At 34.5% G+C, this 19,921-nt stretch overlaps 1 protein-coding gene across 2 annotated transcripts in view; it reads left to right on the top strand.

The window, feature by feature from the left end:
• DACH1 (dachshund family transcription factor 1) overlaps positions 1 to 19,921 on the top strand; it is a 427,802-nt gene that overhangs the window by 181,585 nt on the left and 226,296 nt on the right. For both annotated transcript variants that reach the window (XM_082701392.1, XM_082701391.1), the window contains exon 2: positions 4,825 to 4,940. In XM_082701392.1, coding sequence (XP_082557518.1) covers positions 4,825 to 4,940 — 116 coding nt within the window. The remainder of the gene's footprint in view (positions 1 to 4,824; positions 4,941 to 19,921) is intronic.

Below are 19,921 nucleotides of genomic sequence, written 5' to 3'. Positions count from 1 at the left end.
ATGGAGAAGACTGGGGAATTGCAGACTCTGTGATGTACCCTCCCTCTAACATTTTAAATGCCTCCACTCTTTGGATGCACTTAGCTGCTTATTAAGTCCTATCACTTTAGTTTTCTTTTGTTAAGTTGGATTTTTGACTTCACCCTGAATAAGTACGATAAAGAGCCAGGAAGAGTTGGTAAACATTATACAGTTGTGGGAGAGAGACAGAAATTAGCATGAGACTGATTTAATGGAGTGAACTAAGGAGAGACATATGCCCAGGGATCGGTTAGGAAAAGAAAGATTTTTTGTTCAAGAGCTGTGGGAGAGAGCATGCCTGGGTGGATTCCTAAGTAAGTGAGATATTAAGTGTGGATTTGGACATCTCTAAGCCATTGCTCTTCTCTTATAATGCAGATGGTTGAAAATACTAAAGACCGCACCATGGCTCATGTGTAAAGCTGGCAAAAACAATTACCAAAGTCATAAATTTGATTTCATTCAAGCTGTTAAGGGTAATAATTTATTTAAGTGAGGTCTTCTGCTTTGATTAGAACTAGGAAAGTTCAGCTGTTCTAATCCTCTGGGGTAGAGCTGGGTTACTGTTATAGATAAGGAGGCTTGAAGGTGGCTACTACTGAGGCTGTAGATCCTTCCAACAGGAAATGCTTTTGCTAATTGTTTCATTTCCTCTTTTCAGTTAAGTGTTTATTTTTCTTTCCAAGAGTAACTTCTTTCTTACAAAGTAAACAGGTCCACTTAAAAAAAAAAATCCTAATTTAATCGGATGTTTTCAGAGAAGTTACAGCTAACCTATGGCTTGATCAAAGCCAAAGTAAATTAGTAGAGCCAGAATTTGAAGATAGAGTTATCAAGGCAGTATCTGTGTGGCCAGAAGGTCACAGTACCATACTGGTTCTGAGAATTTGCCTAAAGTTCTGTGGAAAGTAATTTAAATATTCAAGTATGTTACACTTCAGTTCTCTTCCGTAGAGACAAACCCTCTGGCAGTTAGGGACTAAGACTGCTTACCAAACCCATCAATAAGAGGACCTAACCCAACTGTTGGTGAAGGAAAGTCTTGTTAATAAATAAACCCTGTAACTTCCCCTCCTCCAGGAAGTCACGTATAACTCGAAGGAGAGGTTCTAGTGGTCTTATTCTTGAAAATTCTTATTCAAGGGTAAGTGACTTGACCATCCTTCCAAATCTTTTCTTCCAGTCCGCTCCATTCTTTGAGTATGTATCTCAAAAATGTGCTCCCTTCTAATTGTAAAGTAATCCTCAGTAGGGTGTTCATTGATGGCTTTAGGGTGTAACAACCACCAGGGGTATTTGCATTTTAATGGAAGGCTTTAAAAGATCTAAGGCTTCAAGACTGAAAGCAGTAAATCTCTACTGGTGAAATTGGAGGCAGTGTGATAGATTGGGTAGGAGATATCTGGGGTGAAAGGAACCCACTGGGTCTATTCTAATCACAGCGGGATCTAAAGTGTTCCTACTTAGTGGCCTTACTTCCACTTCCAGAGGGAGGGCAGTGGGGACAGCTCCTGTGGCCTGAATAATAAAGTACTTTTCAACAGTTTCATTTTCTTTAAAAGCAAAACAAATTAAAAGGCTAAAACTTTAAAATGTTAGTTTCCCTTTTCTTTCCCATTTTCCCCAAAGCATCTTGCTTGAGATCTCTCAATATCTCTTTTTTTCCTGGACCTCTGATGTAATTTAGGATTATACTGAGACTTAAAATTCCCAACTTTTGTCAGGCCTTACTTTGAGACCACTGGAATGGATGAGGTAGAATACTTGACGAATTTTGGGGAAAGGACTTCCTAAATTGGATTAAAACTTATTCAAAGACATACAGTGGGGAAAAAAGAAAAAAAGAAAGGAAAAATAAAAAAGAAAAGAAAGGAAAAAAAAAAAAAAAAGAAATGATTAGTAATCCGGGCACTGAGTTAAGTTTTTAGGACACAGAGATATATTTTATACACTTATGCCATGTATGCTGGAGAGTAAAACAAATGCACAGATTACTACGATCAGTGCAGAGAGAGCTATGATAGAATTGTTCACCGTAGGTTATCATGGTGCATATAAAGCATACTAACTAGAAGTGGTTAGTAAGTAGGATCGTAAAAGTTTAGCCAAGCTTAGCCGGGTGAGATGGGGATGACGGTGAGTTCGTGTAGAAAAGGCCTTGGGGACAAGGGAAGCAGCATCTATAAAGGTGGTACAAATGGGTGACCAAAGCAACTTGTGACACTCTGCACTTGGGGTAGCAGGGCCACACGAATGTAAGAATAAAATGGTGCAATTGGAAAAGTAGGCACGGGCTAAGCATTGGAAGCCTTTGCAGCCATGGTAAGGAGTGTAAATCTTACGGAGAACTACTGATATGTTTATGCAAATGGAAAACATGATCAAATTAGCATTTTAGGAAAAATCCTCTTGAGTTCAGTGTGGAGAGTTGTCCTGACTCTGGACTCTAGGCTTTATAGGCTACATATGGACTCCGCAGGCATGGAGGTAGATCTTAGGAGAGTTCAGAAGACTGTAATAGTAGATCAAGTAAGAAATGAGGGATTGACCTGGAAGATAGAAGCAGGGTTAGAGAAAGGAGAATGGATCAGAGAGACATCTTCATTGAGATGATATTTGAGTGTACAAGGTTGGCACGGGAGACACAGCTGAGTCCTGGATTTTTGGCTTAGTCAGTTAGGTTCCATTTTGCTGAACCAGGGAAAGAGAGATAGGTTTTAATGGGGGAAGATGCTGAGTCCAGATTTGGACAAGCTGAGTCTTAGATTATCAAAGAACATCTAAGCAGAGATTTCCGGTAGACAGGCATTAATCTGTCTGAATCCCAGGAGGAAGACCTAGATTGTAGATACACATTTAGCCATTATTCCTCAGCATCTCAAGGATGTCAGTAGCAGGATTACTCAGGAAGAATGACGATTATCAGAGGGCTGTTGATTAACCCTAGGCAAGTAACCAAAGTTAAAGAAACAGCTGAAGATAAAGAATGATAATAACAGATAAGAATAAGTAGCCAGACAGTTATTACACTATGCGGGAGAAAGTCCTTATGGAATAGCAAAACAAACTCACAGTCTCCTTGCTTTTGGTTCAAAGCCCTTCAGGATTCTGACCCAGGCAGTAAATTTGGTATTATCCATCTTTGTTCCTCCTCTTCCTTGACTTCTTTTAGCTCACTGGAGATAACCCTGCACATTCATACATTGTCATGTTTCCATTCATCTCTCATATTCTCACTGGAGCGCACTTTTCTTCCATTCTTTTCCTCTCCATAGCTGCCTAACTCTTCCTGCAGAATTCTCTTCTAATGCTTCTACTGCCATGAAATCTTATCTTGCTTTCCTCTACATGGAAGTATCATCATCTAGCCTAACCTCCAATTAGTATTCAGCTTGTGACTTTCTTATGACACTTAGCACATTCTGGTGTATGCCATAGTTATTTATGCACCAGATTGTCCCCCTTAGGCATAAGCATAAACTCCTGAAAGCTAAAGAACCCATTCTCCCAAATTAATCACAGTGGACACTGTGATTGAAATCACAGCGTACTGCTTTGAAACAGCAAGTGCTTAATAATTGTTTGTTAAATGATCACATATATTACTTACACTAAATAATAAAGGCAAGATCTTTGACTCTTCTGATGAGGCAAAGGATCTCAGTTGAGGCTAACATGAAAATGTGAACTTAGGAAGGCTCTTTCCGGTGGTTCTGAGATGTCTAGGCACATACTGGCCATATGATGGAAAAGCATTTCATAAAAGCATATTCATGATACAGGCACAGAAAGGAGAAACATAATGCTAAGGGTGTTTGTTTCAAGAATTGCTAAAATCGTATTCTTCATGTTGTTCTTATGCAAAAATAGCAAACCCTTACCTCCTTTTCACCTTGTGCTTTGTGCTTTTAAAATTTTAAAAGTGAATTTCATGCAATAAGTATATAAAGGACAAGTACCACTAAAACACAAACACGATATATTTTTATGTATCCTAAAGGCAGATATAAGATGTTACACTGGCAGTTTCTCAGCGATGTCCTGCAAATAATCCTAAGCCTTTCCAATTTATTTTAACGTATTAAAAGTAAAGCAACCTAGTGGGGCTGTTCATTTAAATAAAATAGGGTTAAATGATAACTTGACTTATCTTTTAAATGACAAAAAATAAAGAAATTGCAAGACCTTTTCACACATTAGATATGTATTGTCATTTATCATCAAGATATCAGGCTAGCAGTGCGAAGTAATAAAACATATCATCGAAAAATGTGCTATAGGTCTGAATCACTCTTTCATTCCACCTCCCAGCTAACTGTAGTATTAAATCAAACAAGCAGAACATTTCCTTAGGCAGCCATTGCCTTTTAATTTCCTGAAGAACCTTAAAATATCATTCATTACAAGTACTACACATATTTGGTTTTTAAAAGTCTCATAAATCAATAGCAGGCTGACTGTAATAATTATTACAAGTTAGTGCATAATTTTCGTGCTGAAGGCTGCATGCAGAACTTTAGCATATGCAAACGAGGCAATTCAAACTGTGTATAGATATTAATATGAAGAAGCAGGTAACGAGGTGCAGGCTATGAATTATGCATCAAGAGTGGCTGATCTTCAATGAGGAAAATGAATTCAGCATGTAATCTAATTAGTGATGGAAGTCTATTACATCTAACTGCAAAAGCAACCGTCCTTGAAACAAATTTATTTACAGTCCATGTTACCACTTGAAACAACTTTGAAATGATGTGTAAGACAACAGCTTAATTGTAAAAATTTTTTGTTTGTTTGTTTCAGTTCTAGACCTGGAAGGCCTCCTAAGAGGACTCAAAGTGTCACCTCTCCAGAGAACTCTCATATCATGCCACATTCTGTCCCTGGCCTCATGTCTCCTGGGATAATCCCACCAACAGGTAAGAATACTACCCATTTATGACAAAAACATTAAAAGTCAGCCAATGCCATAGTTCTTATATGTGTGTATGTATGTTAACATAGGTATTTATACTCATCAATTGTGTTTTGTGCACACTAATATTGTGTTGTTGATGAGAATTTCTTGCAAAATTGCATTGTGGTTATCATCATTTCTTCATTTAAAATAAAGTGAAAGAAGCTAAATTGAGCACCGTGCTAGGAGTGATTCTACTTAATCCTCTCACTAATTTCAAACAACAAATTATTATCCATATTTTCCTGGTAAGTAGTCAAAGCTGGGAGAGAATCAAGTGACTCTCCCAAGGTCAATTAGCTTATAACTGTTAGTGGTTATTCAAACCCAGGTCTCTGGGTTCTAAATTTATGTTTTCATTCAGAAGAATTCTGAAATAAATTGAAACGCATCCAAACAAGACTAACTATGTCAATAAAATATCTATTTTTTCAAACTATAGTGTGAATACATTTCCATTAGAAACCTCTGAAAGATGTTCATTTCCAGAATTTTAAAAACATTCAAGAAAAGAAAAAATAGTCCTGATTGCATAAGTTCCACACCATCAACAACTTTAATAATGCACTAGATATGAAAATAACTCATTTGGTTCTACCACTTGGATGTGTTCATTGAGGCTTTAATTTACTTACACATGTTTGCCCACTTTCCGTGTTTCATCCAGACCAATGAGCAAATTAAAATAATAATTGTCATGATTTCACTTGTATTCATTCTTACCATCACAGGAGTTTATTGGGGAGATATATGTATAAACACAATTGCCATTAACACAAACTAATACAGAAGGATAAGCTGGCAAGATGGGGAGAGGGTCTTCCTCTTTTCTCTGAATTCCCATATCAGTGTTTTCTTTTTATTTTGTTACATTTCTCTTTCTCTATGCTATGATACTATCATGGATAACCTGATTTCATAGTTCATATTTGGTAGAGAGCTCTTTGAAAGTATGACAATTTTAATTCACCTTTATTTTTGTGAGAACATCTGAATGGTTCTTTCACCTTTGTGGACCTTTATCAAACATCTGTTGAGCTGAATTTGAAACTATTTCTTCATTTTACATATTTAATTTTTTTCAGTAAGGTACCATGGTTTATACTTAGCAGCAAATTATTTTAAGTGCCACGGAGTGTTGTATTTTTATGCTAATTTTCCAGATGAAAAATTGAGACATAGATAAATGAAATCAAAAGTTGAAAATGACCCAGTTACAGAATGAGTATCATCATTTCCATGTGTTTAATTAGTCATGTTTCTCAAGTGATTGAATCCTACTGGCTAAAATTCTAATTCCAAATTTGAGATTCAGAAAAGAAATTGACAGTGCTTTGTTTAATTTAACTGGTATTATTTAAGTAGATAAAACTTCCTGATCTGAAAATTTGGCGATTTTTTTGGTACCACATAGGCTAGATGTAACTAAAATCTTAACTGTTCATGTCTTATGCTTGAAAGACTCAGGTGTGCTAGAATAAAGAATTGTTGACTTAATTAAGTTCTCAGTGAACTGTGTTATGGGGATTAAAAAATCATTTTAATAGTCATATTCTGTATTTGAAAAGTTTGTGTTGCAGGTATCTTATGGGTGAAAAGTATTTTAGATTTTATTCATATTAAGATAGGGAAGATCTGGTTCCAAATTGTCTGCCCACATTTAATATTTCAAGGGGAAGACAATAAATAGTTCATTACAAAAGTAATGAAGAAATAAGATGATTTTATCACAGTCTAAGTATAGCAATACCTCACATAGTTAACACCAAAAAGTAACCTCGGGGTAAGTAAAATTTCTAAACAACTGATGATCATATGCCCAAACTGAAAATCAAAATATTAGTTATTTTCAATAGACCCCTTTCTGAAATATATTACATACTTCGCTGGCTTGGTGAACAGAGACACCAAAGATAATTTAAACTTGACTCATTATTAGGAACATTTATTTTTTAATTTTTAAAAAATTTTTAAAGATTTTATTTATTTATTTCACAGGCAGAGATAACAAGTAGGCAGAGAGGCAGGCAGAGAGAGAGGGGGAAGCAGTCTCCCAGCTGAGCAGAGAACCCGATGCAGGGCTTGATCCCAGGACCCTGGGATCATGACCTGAGCTGAAGGCAGAGGCTTTAACCCACTGAGCCACCAGGCGCCCCAGGAACATTTATTTTTGAAGTAGGATCAATTTTATGTATTTCAATTGCTGTCCTGTTCTCATATTTTTGTTTGTTTACTTTTGTTCTTCCTCGTATATTGTGAACCCAGAAACCAGAATTTCTTTTAAGCTTATTAAGCATTATATTGATACAGACCCTAAAGAGTCATGTTCTAGAAAAAGATGAGGAAATAGAGGCTCAATCACGAGAGCAAAATGGGTTGAAAAGTAGGTTTTGAACAGTTCAGTGCTCTCTAGAGCCCAGTGAATGACTTTAACACATGGGGAGCATGACTTTACTTATTACTATTTCACTTACTTTCTTTTTTATTTGTTCCAAGTTTTTAATTTAAATTTTAGTTGGTTTACATATAGTGTAATACTAGTTTCGGGAATAGAATTTGTGTCAACATGGACATATAACAGCCAGTGCCCATCACAAGTGCCCCCATTAATACCCGTGATGCCTGTAGCCCTCCTCCCATCCACCGCCCCCTCAGCAACTCTCAGTTTGTTCTCTATGGTTAAGAGTGTCTTATGGTTTGACTCCCTCCCCCTCTCTCTCTCTCTCGCTCTCTTTTCTTCCTTTCTCCTGTGTTCATCTGTTTTGTTTCTTAAATTCCATGTATATTTCACTTACTTTCAACTTTCAGAGATTGTCCATAGATTTGTACCTGCCAGGAATTTGACTGTTACATATGAATGGTGTTATCTTAATATATTGTGTGATTGCTCTTTCTGCATAGAATTTTTCTAGATGGAGAAGTTTAGATTTTAGTTGAACACAGACTAATACCTCCATCCCTTGGACTGTTTACTCACTTGAAACATTAACTGAAAATCTAATGGTCTAAAAGAAATCTTACAGTTCTTAAAAGAGTGTAAGGCTTTTCTTCCAAGGAAAATTTAGTGTATTCAGGGAACATAATCCACTATGAATGTATAGAATTTTATTTCCCAGGACTTTTTTTTTTACTTGCTACTTTCTTTTCTATATTTGTGACTTTAAACACACACACACACACACACACACACATATACACATACACATTTTTTTTTTCTTCCTAAGATGGGGAATGTGAAGTGTGTTAGTTATTTTTTTAAACATGATGAAGAAGTTACATATCAGTTTTGCTGGTATTAAGCAAACTAGTTTGATGATGTTTCTAACATGGTTTTAACCTGTGGCTTTGGAATTTTAAAAATTTATTTTCAAGAGTCTAAAGTTAGATCGGTATCTTTAAGAAGCTTGGAAATCATGTTTCTAAAACTAGTGAAACAAACAAACAAGCATTTAAGCCTCAAGAAAACAAAGAAAGAAAAAATACAACGCCTGCCTTTAAAATCTCAAATCCTTTCTAAGATTTAAACTGTAACCTACTTGTGAAGATTGACCCGTACTTTTGGACTCCCAGTCTTACCATTTGAAATGTATAAACAATGCAAATCTACCTTTGACGTTGCCAAAATTGGTCCTGTGAAAAGGAAATTTATTAATTTTGACAAATTTATAAAAATCTTTCAATTTATTCTTAATCATCATGTTTTCTTTTCAACAATTGAACATTGGAATTAAATGATGATCTTTCCTGCAGGCATCTGTTTTCTTAGGAAAAAAACAACAACAATAAAAGACTATCTCTATGTTGTTGTTTTTTTTTAAAGTCTATTCCCAGCCCTAATATTATGTACTTAGGTATCTATAATTAAAAGAAAAACTTTAAGATTGCCTATCAAGATTTTATTTGTTATTTTGGCTGCTTGAGTGGGCTTGTGTGTAACCTTAGAAGGGGGCGTGGGCAGATGGTGATAATTTCCAAAATTTATGGTTGTCACAGGATGCCATGGCAACGAAAAGTAGAAGTTAATGAAAGAAAGAAGGCTCTTTGTAGAGTCTCACAACGCAATGCCTCCTGTAGTGCTCTCTACATTTATTTGGACTGAGTACATGTCATAAATCATTTTTGATAACAAATACCAGTTTGGAATAAATTTATCCTAGCAACAGACTTCCAATAACATTCATACTTTTTATAGAATTATGTGTATTTTACAATTAAGGAAAGAGTTATTTAGGAATTCTAAACATTCCCCTCTTGTGCCAGGAATGCAATTTGGCTAGTGTATTTGGCCAACTTCCTGTTTTTATCTTTAGGGCAGAATGCAAACTACTTTTGAAATACAATATTATGTAAGTATTAAGAAGTAGCTTGGTGAGTCCCAAATATCTACATTTGACTTAAGAAAAAATAATTTAAATATATGCAAATTGAATGAACAATTTATAGTTTTGACTCTTGAACATATCTTTTTTCTCACTGTGACCTTGTAGGCATATAACCAATATGCATTCAAGCTAAAGAAAGCAATTGTAAATACACATGCATTATGCTTAAAAAAGTAAGAACTTCTAAGCACAAGTTATCATTTTGGGAGAAATACTAGACCAGGACAGTGTTAATCCAGAGTTAATCCTACTGAAACATTTTTCTTAAAGAACAAAAAGTTGATAGGAAAATATCCTTATGTGTATTTATAATTCAAAGGAGTATATTCAAAGTTTATATATTTTTATTTTTCTGGCTAAATGCTACTAAACTAGCTGGCAACAACATTTGAACTACCACTTTTTGAGATATCAGCATTTGTAATATTTTAAATGAATTAAACATTTCCACTTCTGGGGAGAAAACTCATAGTGTGGACATGTGCCTTGTATGTTGAGAAGTTTATTAAAACGGATGCATTGTATTCTTTGGGAGACTCACAAGTAAGGATAACTGAAAAATGCACAAGTGAAATAGCCACGAGTGGATTGATTGTCTGCACTAATAAATTAAACATAACTATTTACAGAATGCTTTACTCAAGGAGTAAATATGATATAAACAATTTAAACCATTAATGTTATGTAGTGTGAGTACACATGCATTTTCATACATCTCTATGTGGGGAACATTTGTGAAGTTTAATCACTAGACATTTTGAGGGTAGTGCTTTTAACTTATGTATTTAATGCATGCTCCCTTTACATTTTTCTTGAAGGGAAAAAGGAAATATCTCCTTTTTCCTTTAACTTTTGAAAGGCCAACTTAAACACTGGACTTTAACATACAACTTACTAAGTTTTCAAACTTCTATTGGATACTTTGTTAGTTACCTGTGGCTGCTGTAACAAATTATCCCATTCTTGGGTGACTTAAAGAAATAACATTTATTCTCTCATAATTCTGGAGAAGTCCAACATTGGTATCAGTCAGCCAAATCAAGGAGTCAGCAGGACCAAACTGCTTCTGGAGGCTCTTGGGGATCCTTCGTTCCTTGACTCTCAGCTTCTAGTAACTGCCAGCATTTCTTCCTGGATTGTAGTTCCCTCACTCTAATTTCTCTCTTTTCCTTGGTGTGTGTATGTATGTGTGTGCGTGGGCGCAGGCACCAGCATCTAAAATTCTGCCTCTCTTGTAAGGACATTTGTGAACATATTTAGAGCTCATTGGAAAATCCAGGCAGGTAGTCTCATCTCAAGATCCTTAACATAATCACGTCTGCAGAATCTTTTTTCCATATAAAGTGGCATTTGTGGGTTCCCTGCATTAAAATATGGGCATAATTTGGGGGTCATATTAGCTTACCACATCGAGCAAGTCACTGATTGAGATACTCTGAGAGGCCAAAGGGTGATGTTATAGATATGCATTTGGGAGATTTTGTGATTTTTGTTCACTGGGGTATCCCAGCATGTAGAATAGCACTTGACGCAGAGCAGATATTGAAAATAAATATTTGTTCAGAGAATATGGCTAATACATGTTTAGTAAAGGATTTCTGAGAGGAACTATTATGCCTCCAAGTTACAAATTTAAACAGTGGTGTTATATGATGTAGTTTCAAAATCCTATGAAGCATGGTTAGGCTCCAGATTAAAGACTCAGAGGGTAGAACCTAAAGGAGGTGTACTAAGTCAATGGGAGGCTTTTATTTGTTTGTTTCTAGGTTATGATGCTACATTTAAGTATTATCATTGACACTTGGTGAAATTTCAATCTCCAGCTTGATACTCTAGAGAAGCAATATTTATGGGAATAAAATGGCAACACAGAACTCATTAGTCTTTAAAATTCCTGCATATTATATACTGTATGATACTGCTCTTAAGGATTGGAATCCTCATTGTGCCCACAGTATCTTGATATAGAATTAATTTAATACATATATAAATAAAATATAGCTCATAATTTAACTAAATGTACATACAACTTTGCTGTGAGGAACTATATAATAAATATATTTACTTTATTAAATTTGTAATATGCATTAGAATCAAGCATCTCAGTCCAATCACCATACGCCCCAGGTCTATTAGTTGCGTAATAGAAATTCATAAATGTCTTTTTTTTCTAAGCTTTTAGAGCAAAGATCTGTTATCTTTAGATTTAATTAATAACCACATATTATTAGACTTCTGGACAGGCCTCCTATCTACTTAATCTAGAAGAAAATGACAGCCCTTTCTTCCCTAATTTGTTTTTTTTTCCAAGTTTCTGTTGAGTTCTGTGTTCCTACATGCCTACTCTGGGCCATAGTATGAGTTATAATCTACTTACACGTTTCTCTCAGTCGATTTGAAGCAATGAAGTTGCTAATATCTTTAACTGACTAATTGCGAGACATAATTTGCTTCTTTTTTAGTAACATGATGCCTCCTTCGACAGAAGAGAAGTTTACTTACATTAAGTGAAGCAAATGAGATTTGAGTCAACTTTTGATTATGATAGTGGAAGGTGTGTGGATTAGTTGGGGCTTTGTGGACTCTCCATTTAATGTGAGATTCTCAGACAGTGTTCGAATCCCTTGGTTACACGTATGACACGTCATTTGTTGTTTGCTGTGATTTCTTGCCCAGTAGGAGGTGCTGTTACTATCCTGGTTCCCTCCCTAATCAAGAGAACGAAGACATAAAAATATTATTCATTAAGGTAAAACAACCAATTCTGCTATAGATATACTTTGAATACTCTGAAAAGTGCTATAGAATGAAGTCAAGTAAAGCAAGATAAACAATTATTTGTGCAGCCTCCTTCTCTGTCTTTGATATACTTTCCTTTCTGAGGCTAACTTCAAAGCTTCAACTCCTTCTCTTAATGATGTGTTCCTGGTTTGTTATTTAGAACTTAACCATATCATGTCGGACTTTTGAGATATTTTCTGCATGCGTTTTGGGGTAAGTTTTACAACTTCACACTCTTCTTTGTAAAGAAGTAGACTTGCTCACTGAAATTATTGACAGGATCAAAGATTTCAAGAGCACTTGACAAATGTCAGAAAGACAGCAGTATTAATAAAGCCTTGCATTCAGTCTCCTAAAACATTCATTGCCCTGGTCATGAATCAACCTAAGATCTGATTTGAAAACATTCTGGTTGATAAGCACCTAAAGATTTTATTTGGTTATGTAATCATATAAACCAACATTATGATAAAACTTTTGAAAGCACCAATATAAACCTAAGCTTAACTGAACAGGAATATAAAGTCCAAGGAGAGAGAAACAACAAGCTTGTTTTACTCAACCCTTTGGGTGACATCTGGGATATTATATTCAGTCACGACACCACAATTTTTAGTAGGATCTTGACAAACTGGCGAGCATTATGAGTAGTCTAGATGCTAGGGGTTTGGAAATGTTGGTGATATCTAGTCTCAAGCCGACTTACAGAGAATCTGAAAGTGGATGATAAAGTAGATTCACATGGTGCTCTTTTAAAGACAGAAATCTAACTGATGTACAGTAATTACAGAGAGGTCTGCATTGGCTTCCGTATGAAAGAGCCTTGCTACGTGGAGAACTATCTAAGAGTAGAACCTATTACTCATGAAACCTTAACTTTCCCTATTGACAGAAGAGTTCAAGCAGAAAGAGGGATGAAAAGTTGTTAGCCATAGTTTTTATATTTAATTAATTTTTATAGGCCATAGTGTTCATGGTACAAAAGAGTAATAGTTAAAAAAAAAAATTATCTCCCTCCCTGACCTCAGCCATCCATTTTCTAACTTAATAATCACTGTTAGGGAAATTTGAAGGTGATTTGGTGTTGGAGGGAGGTAGATCGAGTAACACTGTCTCATTCCCTTCTAATTTTAAAATTTCATGATTCTTTTTCATTTTACTTTGAATTATTTTTCCAAACTTGATATGGAGCCTTTCTAGTTAAAAGATATCTATGCTTCTGGGTCTATATTTTTATATACTTTGTTTTAAAAATTGTTTTTAAAAAACTACTTTTAAGATGGCAATCCTATTGCCTTAGTAGTATTTGGAACCAGAAGTTAAAAAAATGGTATTATTTTAACCAGTAAAGATCATCACAAATGATAGTAGAAAGACATGAACTCTTAAAGGGATTTAAATGAAAGACTTTGACCTTTACCATAAATTACTTTGATTTGACTTTCCAGTTTAAAAAGTAAAGTCTCCAGGAGAGGAATCAGTTCTTAAAAATCATAGGAATCTTCCAATGACACTACTTTTTTTTTTTTTTAAAGATTTTATTTGTTTATTTCATAGAGAGAGATCACAAGTAGGCAGAGAGGCAGGCTAGAGAGAGGGGGGAGCAGGCTCCTGCTGAGCAGAGAGCCCAATGTAGGGCTTGATCCCAGGACCCTGAGATCATGACCCAAGCTGAAGACAGAAGCTTAACCCACTGAGCCGCCCAGGCGCCCTCCAACCACACTACTTTTAAAATATGTAATAATTAAGTCAAATGTTTTGATTCTTCATTCCTTCATTGATAGAATGTTTTTATAATATCAAAATTACTTTTCTCATTGAATTGCCATGAATGTCAATTGATACAGTTAATAGTAATATTCTGAAAATGAAGTTAGAGAAAGATAAAGTATTATTATTGTAATTGAACCAGCTGATCCAGGTGTTATTATTACGCCAATTGTTTGTTGGTTGGTTTTTTAGAGAGTGAGAAAATGCACAGACAAAGAGTAGAGGGAGAGGGAGAGAGAATCTTAAATAGGCTCCACATCCAGCACGGAGACTGACACGGGGCTCGATTTCAGGACTCTGAGATCATGATCTGAGGCGAAATCAAGAGCTAATGTCTTAACTGACTGAGCCACCCAGGTGCCCCTTATTGCTGATTTTCTATGCTCATATCATCACCACTGGATTTGAGAAAAAAGTGATAACTTTAAAAAATGTAGAGCTTCAGCTTAGAAAATCTGTGTGGCAAATTATTCAAATTCGTATAAATGTACTCTGCAGAGAACACTAAAATTCTTTATTACATGTTTACTTTTTGAGACTTAATGACAATGACTTCTTTTTATAAATTTTCATCTGTGAGCAGAATAAGCTTTATGGATAGGAAATGTCTTTGCTACAGTTATATATTTAAACTGTGATATTTTCTTTCAGAAATATGCATGCTACAAATGATAGTAGACCTTAAAAATGGAGATTGCCTTGAATTGATTACAGCTGTATGCTGTGCTATTTAATTGTTGGAAATGAATTGACATATACTGTAAAGTAAACAATGAAGCTGGTTTTCAAAATGATAAAACTGTAACCTAATTCAATAAATTGAATCAGATTACACAAACACTTTTGCACTTCATTAAGGAAGTAGTCAGTATAATTAATGTGAGAGCTTTTTATCATGTTCACTTGTTGATATATGGCTAAGGGTATATATACACAGTAGACTAAACTCTTTCAAGATCTTTGTGCTGTTTTACTTTTAACTAAAGCTACCAGAAGCCTGATTCCTTGAGAGGACCACTATAGATTTAATAATTTTTATCTTTGTTGGTGTTGGAATACAATGAGTACGTTTTGATTCTTTTTACAGGACACGTATTTTCAAAACAACATGGTATTATGATGTGGCTTCTCCTAACCTAGAACTGAAAAGTCTGGATTTCATTCTCTTCAGCACTTGTTAGCAGTGTGACCTGGATAATACTACCTGCCTCATTTGTTCAGTTATCACAAGGCAGGTATTGGTACCTCAGATGTCAATTTGGAAGAGGAAAAAAGAGTGCTAAGAGACTTGTTCAAAGTTTTACTATTATGTGATAGAATTAGTTTTCAGTTAAAGTCTTCTGACTCCAGTTTACTGGCTATTTTCCTACATCAAGCTGCCTTCTGAATTACTTTATCACCCATCAACCAAACATCCTAAGGTCCTCCATATCTCCTACTTGATGGGACTTTGTGAAGAACCTAATGTAGCGCAAAATCCTTTGCAAAGTCTTTAGAGCAAGGTGTCATCTGATATTTAGTTTTATTATGATGATTTTCAAAACAGGACTTATGCCTTGTTCCAATAGGAATACCAGTTATCTCTTTCTCATATATATATATATATGTATATCTCAGATATAATCTCTCAGATTATAATCATTTCCTCAGTTTTTAAAAAAATTGTTTTTGTGTCTTAGAATTAGCTCAAATAAAGATATTTTCTCCCAGTAAAATCCTCTTATGTTAATGATTACATTTTGATCATGATGGTATATTGAATTTTGTGATTGATATTTCATTCACTGAAATGTCTTTTATGTCAGTTTTTTGATAGAATATAATTTTATCAAACATATTACCATCAGTTTTCATTTAAGACATGCAATGATATGTGGAAAGACTCCTTTTTAAAAATAGGTGTTTTCTAATGATTTGGTTCTGCTTCCTGGGATATAAGGATATGACTTAAAGAAAGTGTTGAGGTTTGAAGGATTAAAGGGGGTGTAAAACTCTGTCTCTCCCACAATGCTTTGAAATTATAAGTTGCTGTTTTGGTTTAGACTTACAAATGTGATGCTATATCACAAATATTCTCTTTAAACATGTATAGTATTTAATATTAAAATGAAGTGTTTAATCCTTTAGTAATTCATGATTCACTAGAAGTCAATTTTTGAGGTGTCCTTTTCTCTATTAAAACATCTAGTTGGAAACTGTTTTCTAAATGTGAGAATGCAGCATTGTGAAGGTTTTCAAAATCTCCTCTTCTATTTGGATACCTTCATTCGTCTATGAAAGCAGGAAATGCGCTTTATAAATGTACTCTATAGAGAACACTATAGAACACTCTATTATCTATTATCTTCTATCAATGAACTCCTTCTAGGGAATTATATTCGGGGGAGTACTTTGAGAAGAATAGCATGGGTTCATGTTGATTCAGATGTCTATAACTGCAAATATCTCTACTTTCAAGAAAATTAATTTCTTAAGATTATAATATAACAGTATTTTGAAGTTATTTGAGCATGAGATTCATCTCATCAAATATAACCTTTAAATTACTTATTGAATAAATTACATTCAGGGATAACATTCCAAGAGAACCCGTTACCATATGACCTGTCCATATGAGTTGTCTTTTTGATTTATAACAGCAATTGCTTTCTCGGCATGGATTTCATGACATAATAATATTCTATGAATTTTTGAAATTACAGTGAGCTTCACATCAATCATCTATAATAAAATACTGTATGTACCAATGAAAGAGACTATTAGAAGGTAAACATCTTAGAAATATGAACTTCCCCGAAATGCCAATATTATTATTTTAATGAAACAGGCAGGCTGCTGCTTTTGAAACTTTCTAAATTGATCATAAAAGTGGTCAGTATCATCCCTCCCATTAGTGCTCTATCTGATATTCTCAACAGTAATATTCATTTTCCCTTGAATGTGTCAACTGTCCATCCAGCTAATTTTGCTTAGACTGCTGTTGTTCTTGGCCTGAATTCAAGGAAATCTATTGCTTCTGGGGTTCCTAGGCATTAATGTCTTGAATTTCAGGATCATAATTAAACACATGTGACATGGACTACCATTATCTGTCCATTTTTCTTTTATCTGTAACAATCAGAGATGTTTAAAATGAGATCCTAGCAATGTAAAGAATCAAGTGTACTGCTCTGCTGTTTCTTTAGTGGATCTTCACAAAGTATTGCTGAATATTTTGAGTTATAGTGTTCTATATATTGAGTTATAGTCTTCTACAAATAAATATTTATTACCATTCTATCTGAAAAAAAAAAAAAAACTGTACCTAGAATTTGCCATTAGCAGCTATTTCATATTTTACTTAGTCTCAGTTTTGTTCCTAAAGCACCATGTTAATAAGCATGTGTAATTCTGCACTAATTTGACATATTTTTATGTCATCTTTTCATTACTGATCACTACGTTTTCAACTGATTTCTTATTTCCTCTATAAGTTAGCATGGGTTTCTTAAAGGGAAATATCCATTTTTAAAGTAACACATTTGGAAATCCTATGAATACATTCAAAGAGAGCTTAAATTTTTGGAAAACATTTTGAAAACCTTATTCTAATTTATCTTTTTTTAAAAGATTTTATTTATCTATTTGACAGAGAGAGAGAGATCACAAGTAGGCAGAGAGGCAGGCAGTGGGAGGAGCAGACCCCCTCCTGAATGGAGAGCCCAATGTGGGGATCCATCCCAGGACCCAGAGATCATGACCTGAGCTGAAGGCAGAGGCTTAACCCACTGAGCCACCCAGGCGCCCCGTAATTTATCTTAATCATGTGGCTTGGAAGACCCATTGCCATATTGCAGATGTAAGACGCATACAAAAAGACCATTTTTGTATATGAAAAAATATTTGAAATTTGCTTCAAAATAGTTGCTTGAACTTATCTATATGGTACTTCTTGTTATGTTTCTTTTAGAGGTATAATTGCAGTTAAAATGTAGATTTACTATAAGACTTTGTGCATATTACCCAATGGAAAAACAAATCCAACTTTTCAAATATATATACATTTTACTGACAAGTTTCAACTATTTTTATACATGGAATCAATATGTATGTCTATAATTTTCACTATTTTATCTTCAGTTACTAGCTCAGTATCTGGGCAAACATTTTTAAATTAAAAATAATTTAATAAGTCAATATAGTTAATTGGTTAAAATAAGGAGGCATGCAAATACTTACTGAGTAACCACTACATGGTAGGAACTTTGCTAATTCCTAAATATGTTATTTATTTCTCCTGTCAAATTATGAAGGAAGTATTCGTTATCCCATTTTCCATATAAATGAACTAAGGCACACATAATTTAAGGAACTTGGTCAAATTGAAGAGAGGAGCTCACGGGTTTGAACTCAATGTTGGATAATTATAAACCCTATTTTCAATGTTCTGTCCATATCATTTCCAGAGAATGAAATAATTTCTTCAGATACCACCTATATTTTGAACACAGTTGAAACAAGATGAATTGAAATAAAGTTACCTTTTTTTTTAGGGATAGATTCAAATCTTTGCAGAACACTTCAAACTTCCACTAACATGCTTAATTTGAAAACATTTTCACAACACAGCACAACACAGTATTTTTTCATGTCCAGCATATTGGACATAAATCAAAATCTTTTAAGCATTCTGCTTACTAGTTTATGTTATAATATTGCCTTTGATGAAATTTCTTTGCTAATACTGGGTGGAAGCTTCAGTACTATTAAAAAATAGTTATCAGACACCTGGGTAGGCCAGTTGGGTAAGGCTCTGATTCTGGATTTCGGCTCAGGTCATGATCTCAGGGTCATGAGTTCAAGCCCTGTGTCTGTGCTGAGCATGGAGCCTATTTAAGATTTTCCAACCTTCTCCCTCTGCCTCTTGTTTCTCCCTTTCCCTCTCAAGAAAAAATATTAGTAAGGAAATATAATAAAAATAGTTATATTTTAAAGAGTTGTTCAGTGCCATGATTTGCAAGCTTAGTTTAGAAGGCAGCAAAAAGGTAGAGTGAGAGATGTTGAAAATTATATTTCAAAACTCATGATCAAACCTAATTGCTTCGTAAGCCACAATGTTTGGATTTTAATTCAAACATAATTATGACCGATAATTAGAACTTGGCTATCCCTTTATTAAGTGTTTCTAGAAAAACCTATTAATCCTTTTTCTTTTTTTGGACATTGAACTTTGCTAAATAATGTAATGTTAACTGCCTAGCAAGTTGTTTATGCTATTAAAGTTATTTCTAAACTTTCTAAATACTTAAGCACAGTATAGTTTACCTAAAAGTACCAAGCATACTATTTTATAATTGAAAAAAATTTTCTTAATTTTTATTTATCATTCATTCTCTTGAGTCTTCATTTGCCTTATTCTTTATTTATAGTAAATCTCTGTGTTATTACTTATTCGTGTAAATGATAAATCACCTGTTGAAGTAACATAACAGTTGGCATCCAAGGGCAGTTTAGTGTAGATGCTGACTCCAAGAATTATAGAAATACTTTTTCCTATATTTTATCAAACATGGAACTCTTTCATAATTGGCAAAATTGTTGAAGCTGTATTTTACTAATTTAATTCTCAAGTTATTATTGTAACATTTGGGAAAGTATAATTCCACTATGTCATGTGACATGTATTTCCTTTTTGTTGTTACTACTGAGTCCTTGCTCACCTGCCTGCTAAACATGTACAAGAATGTATCCTGTCTTACTATTTTTCAAAATGTGGCAAACCAGTTGTTTATAAATACACTGTAACCATCTCGGAATTATTTATTTATTTATTTATTTATTTATTTTTAAAAAGATTTTATTTATTTATTTGACAGAGAGAGAGAGATCACAAGTAGGCAGAGAGGCAGGCAAAGAGGGAGAGAGGAGGAAGCAGGCTCCCAGCTGAGCAGAAAGTCTGATGCGGGGCTCGATCCCAGAACCCCGAGATCATGACCCGAGCCGAAGGCAGAGGCTTAACCCACTGAGCCAC

The sequence above is a fragment of the Mustela nivalis genome, assembly GCF_964662115.1.
Source record: "Mustela nivalis genome assembly, chromosome: 15".
Classification (NCBI taxonomy): domain Eukaryota; kingdom Metazoa; phylum Chordata; class Mammalia; order Carnivora; family Mustelidae; genus Mustela; species Mustela nivalis.
The sequence above is the reverse complement of the archived record's forward strand: the minus strand, read 5'-3'. Positions and strand labels throughout refer to the sequence as shown.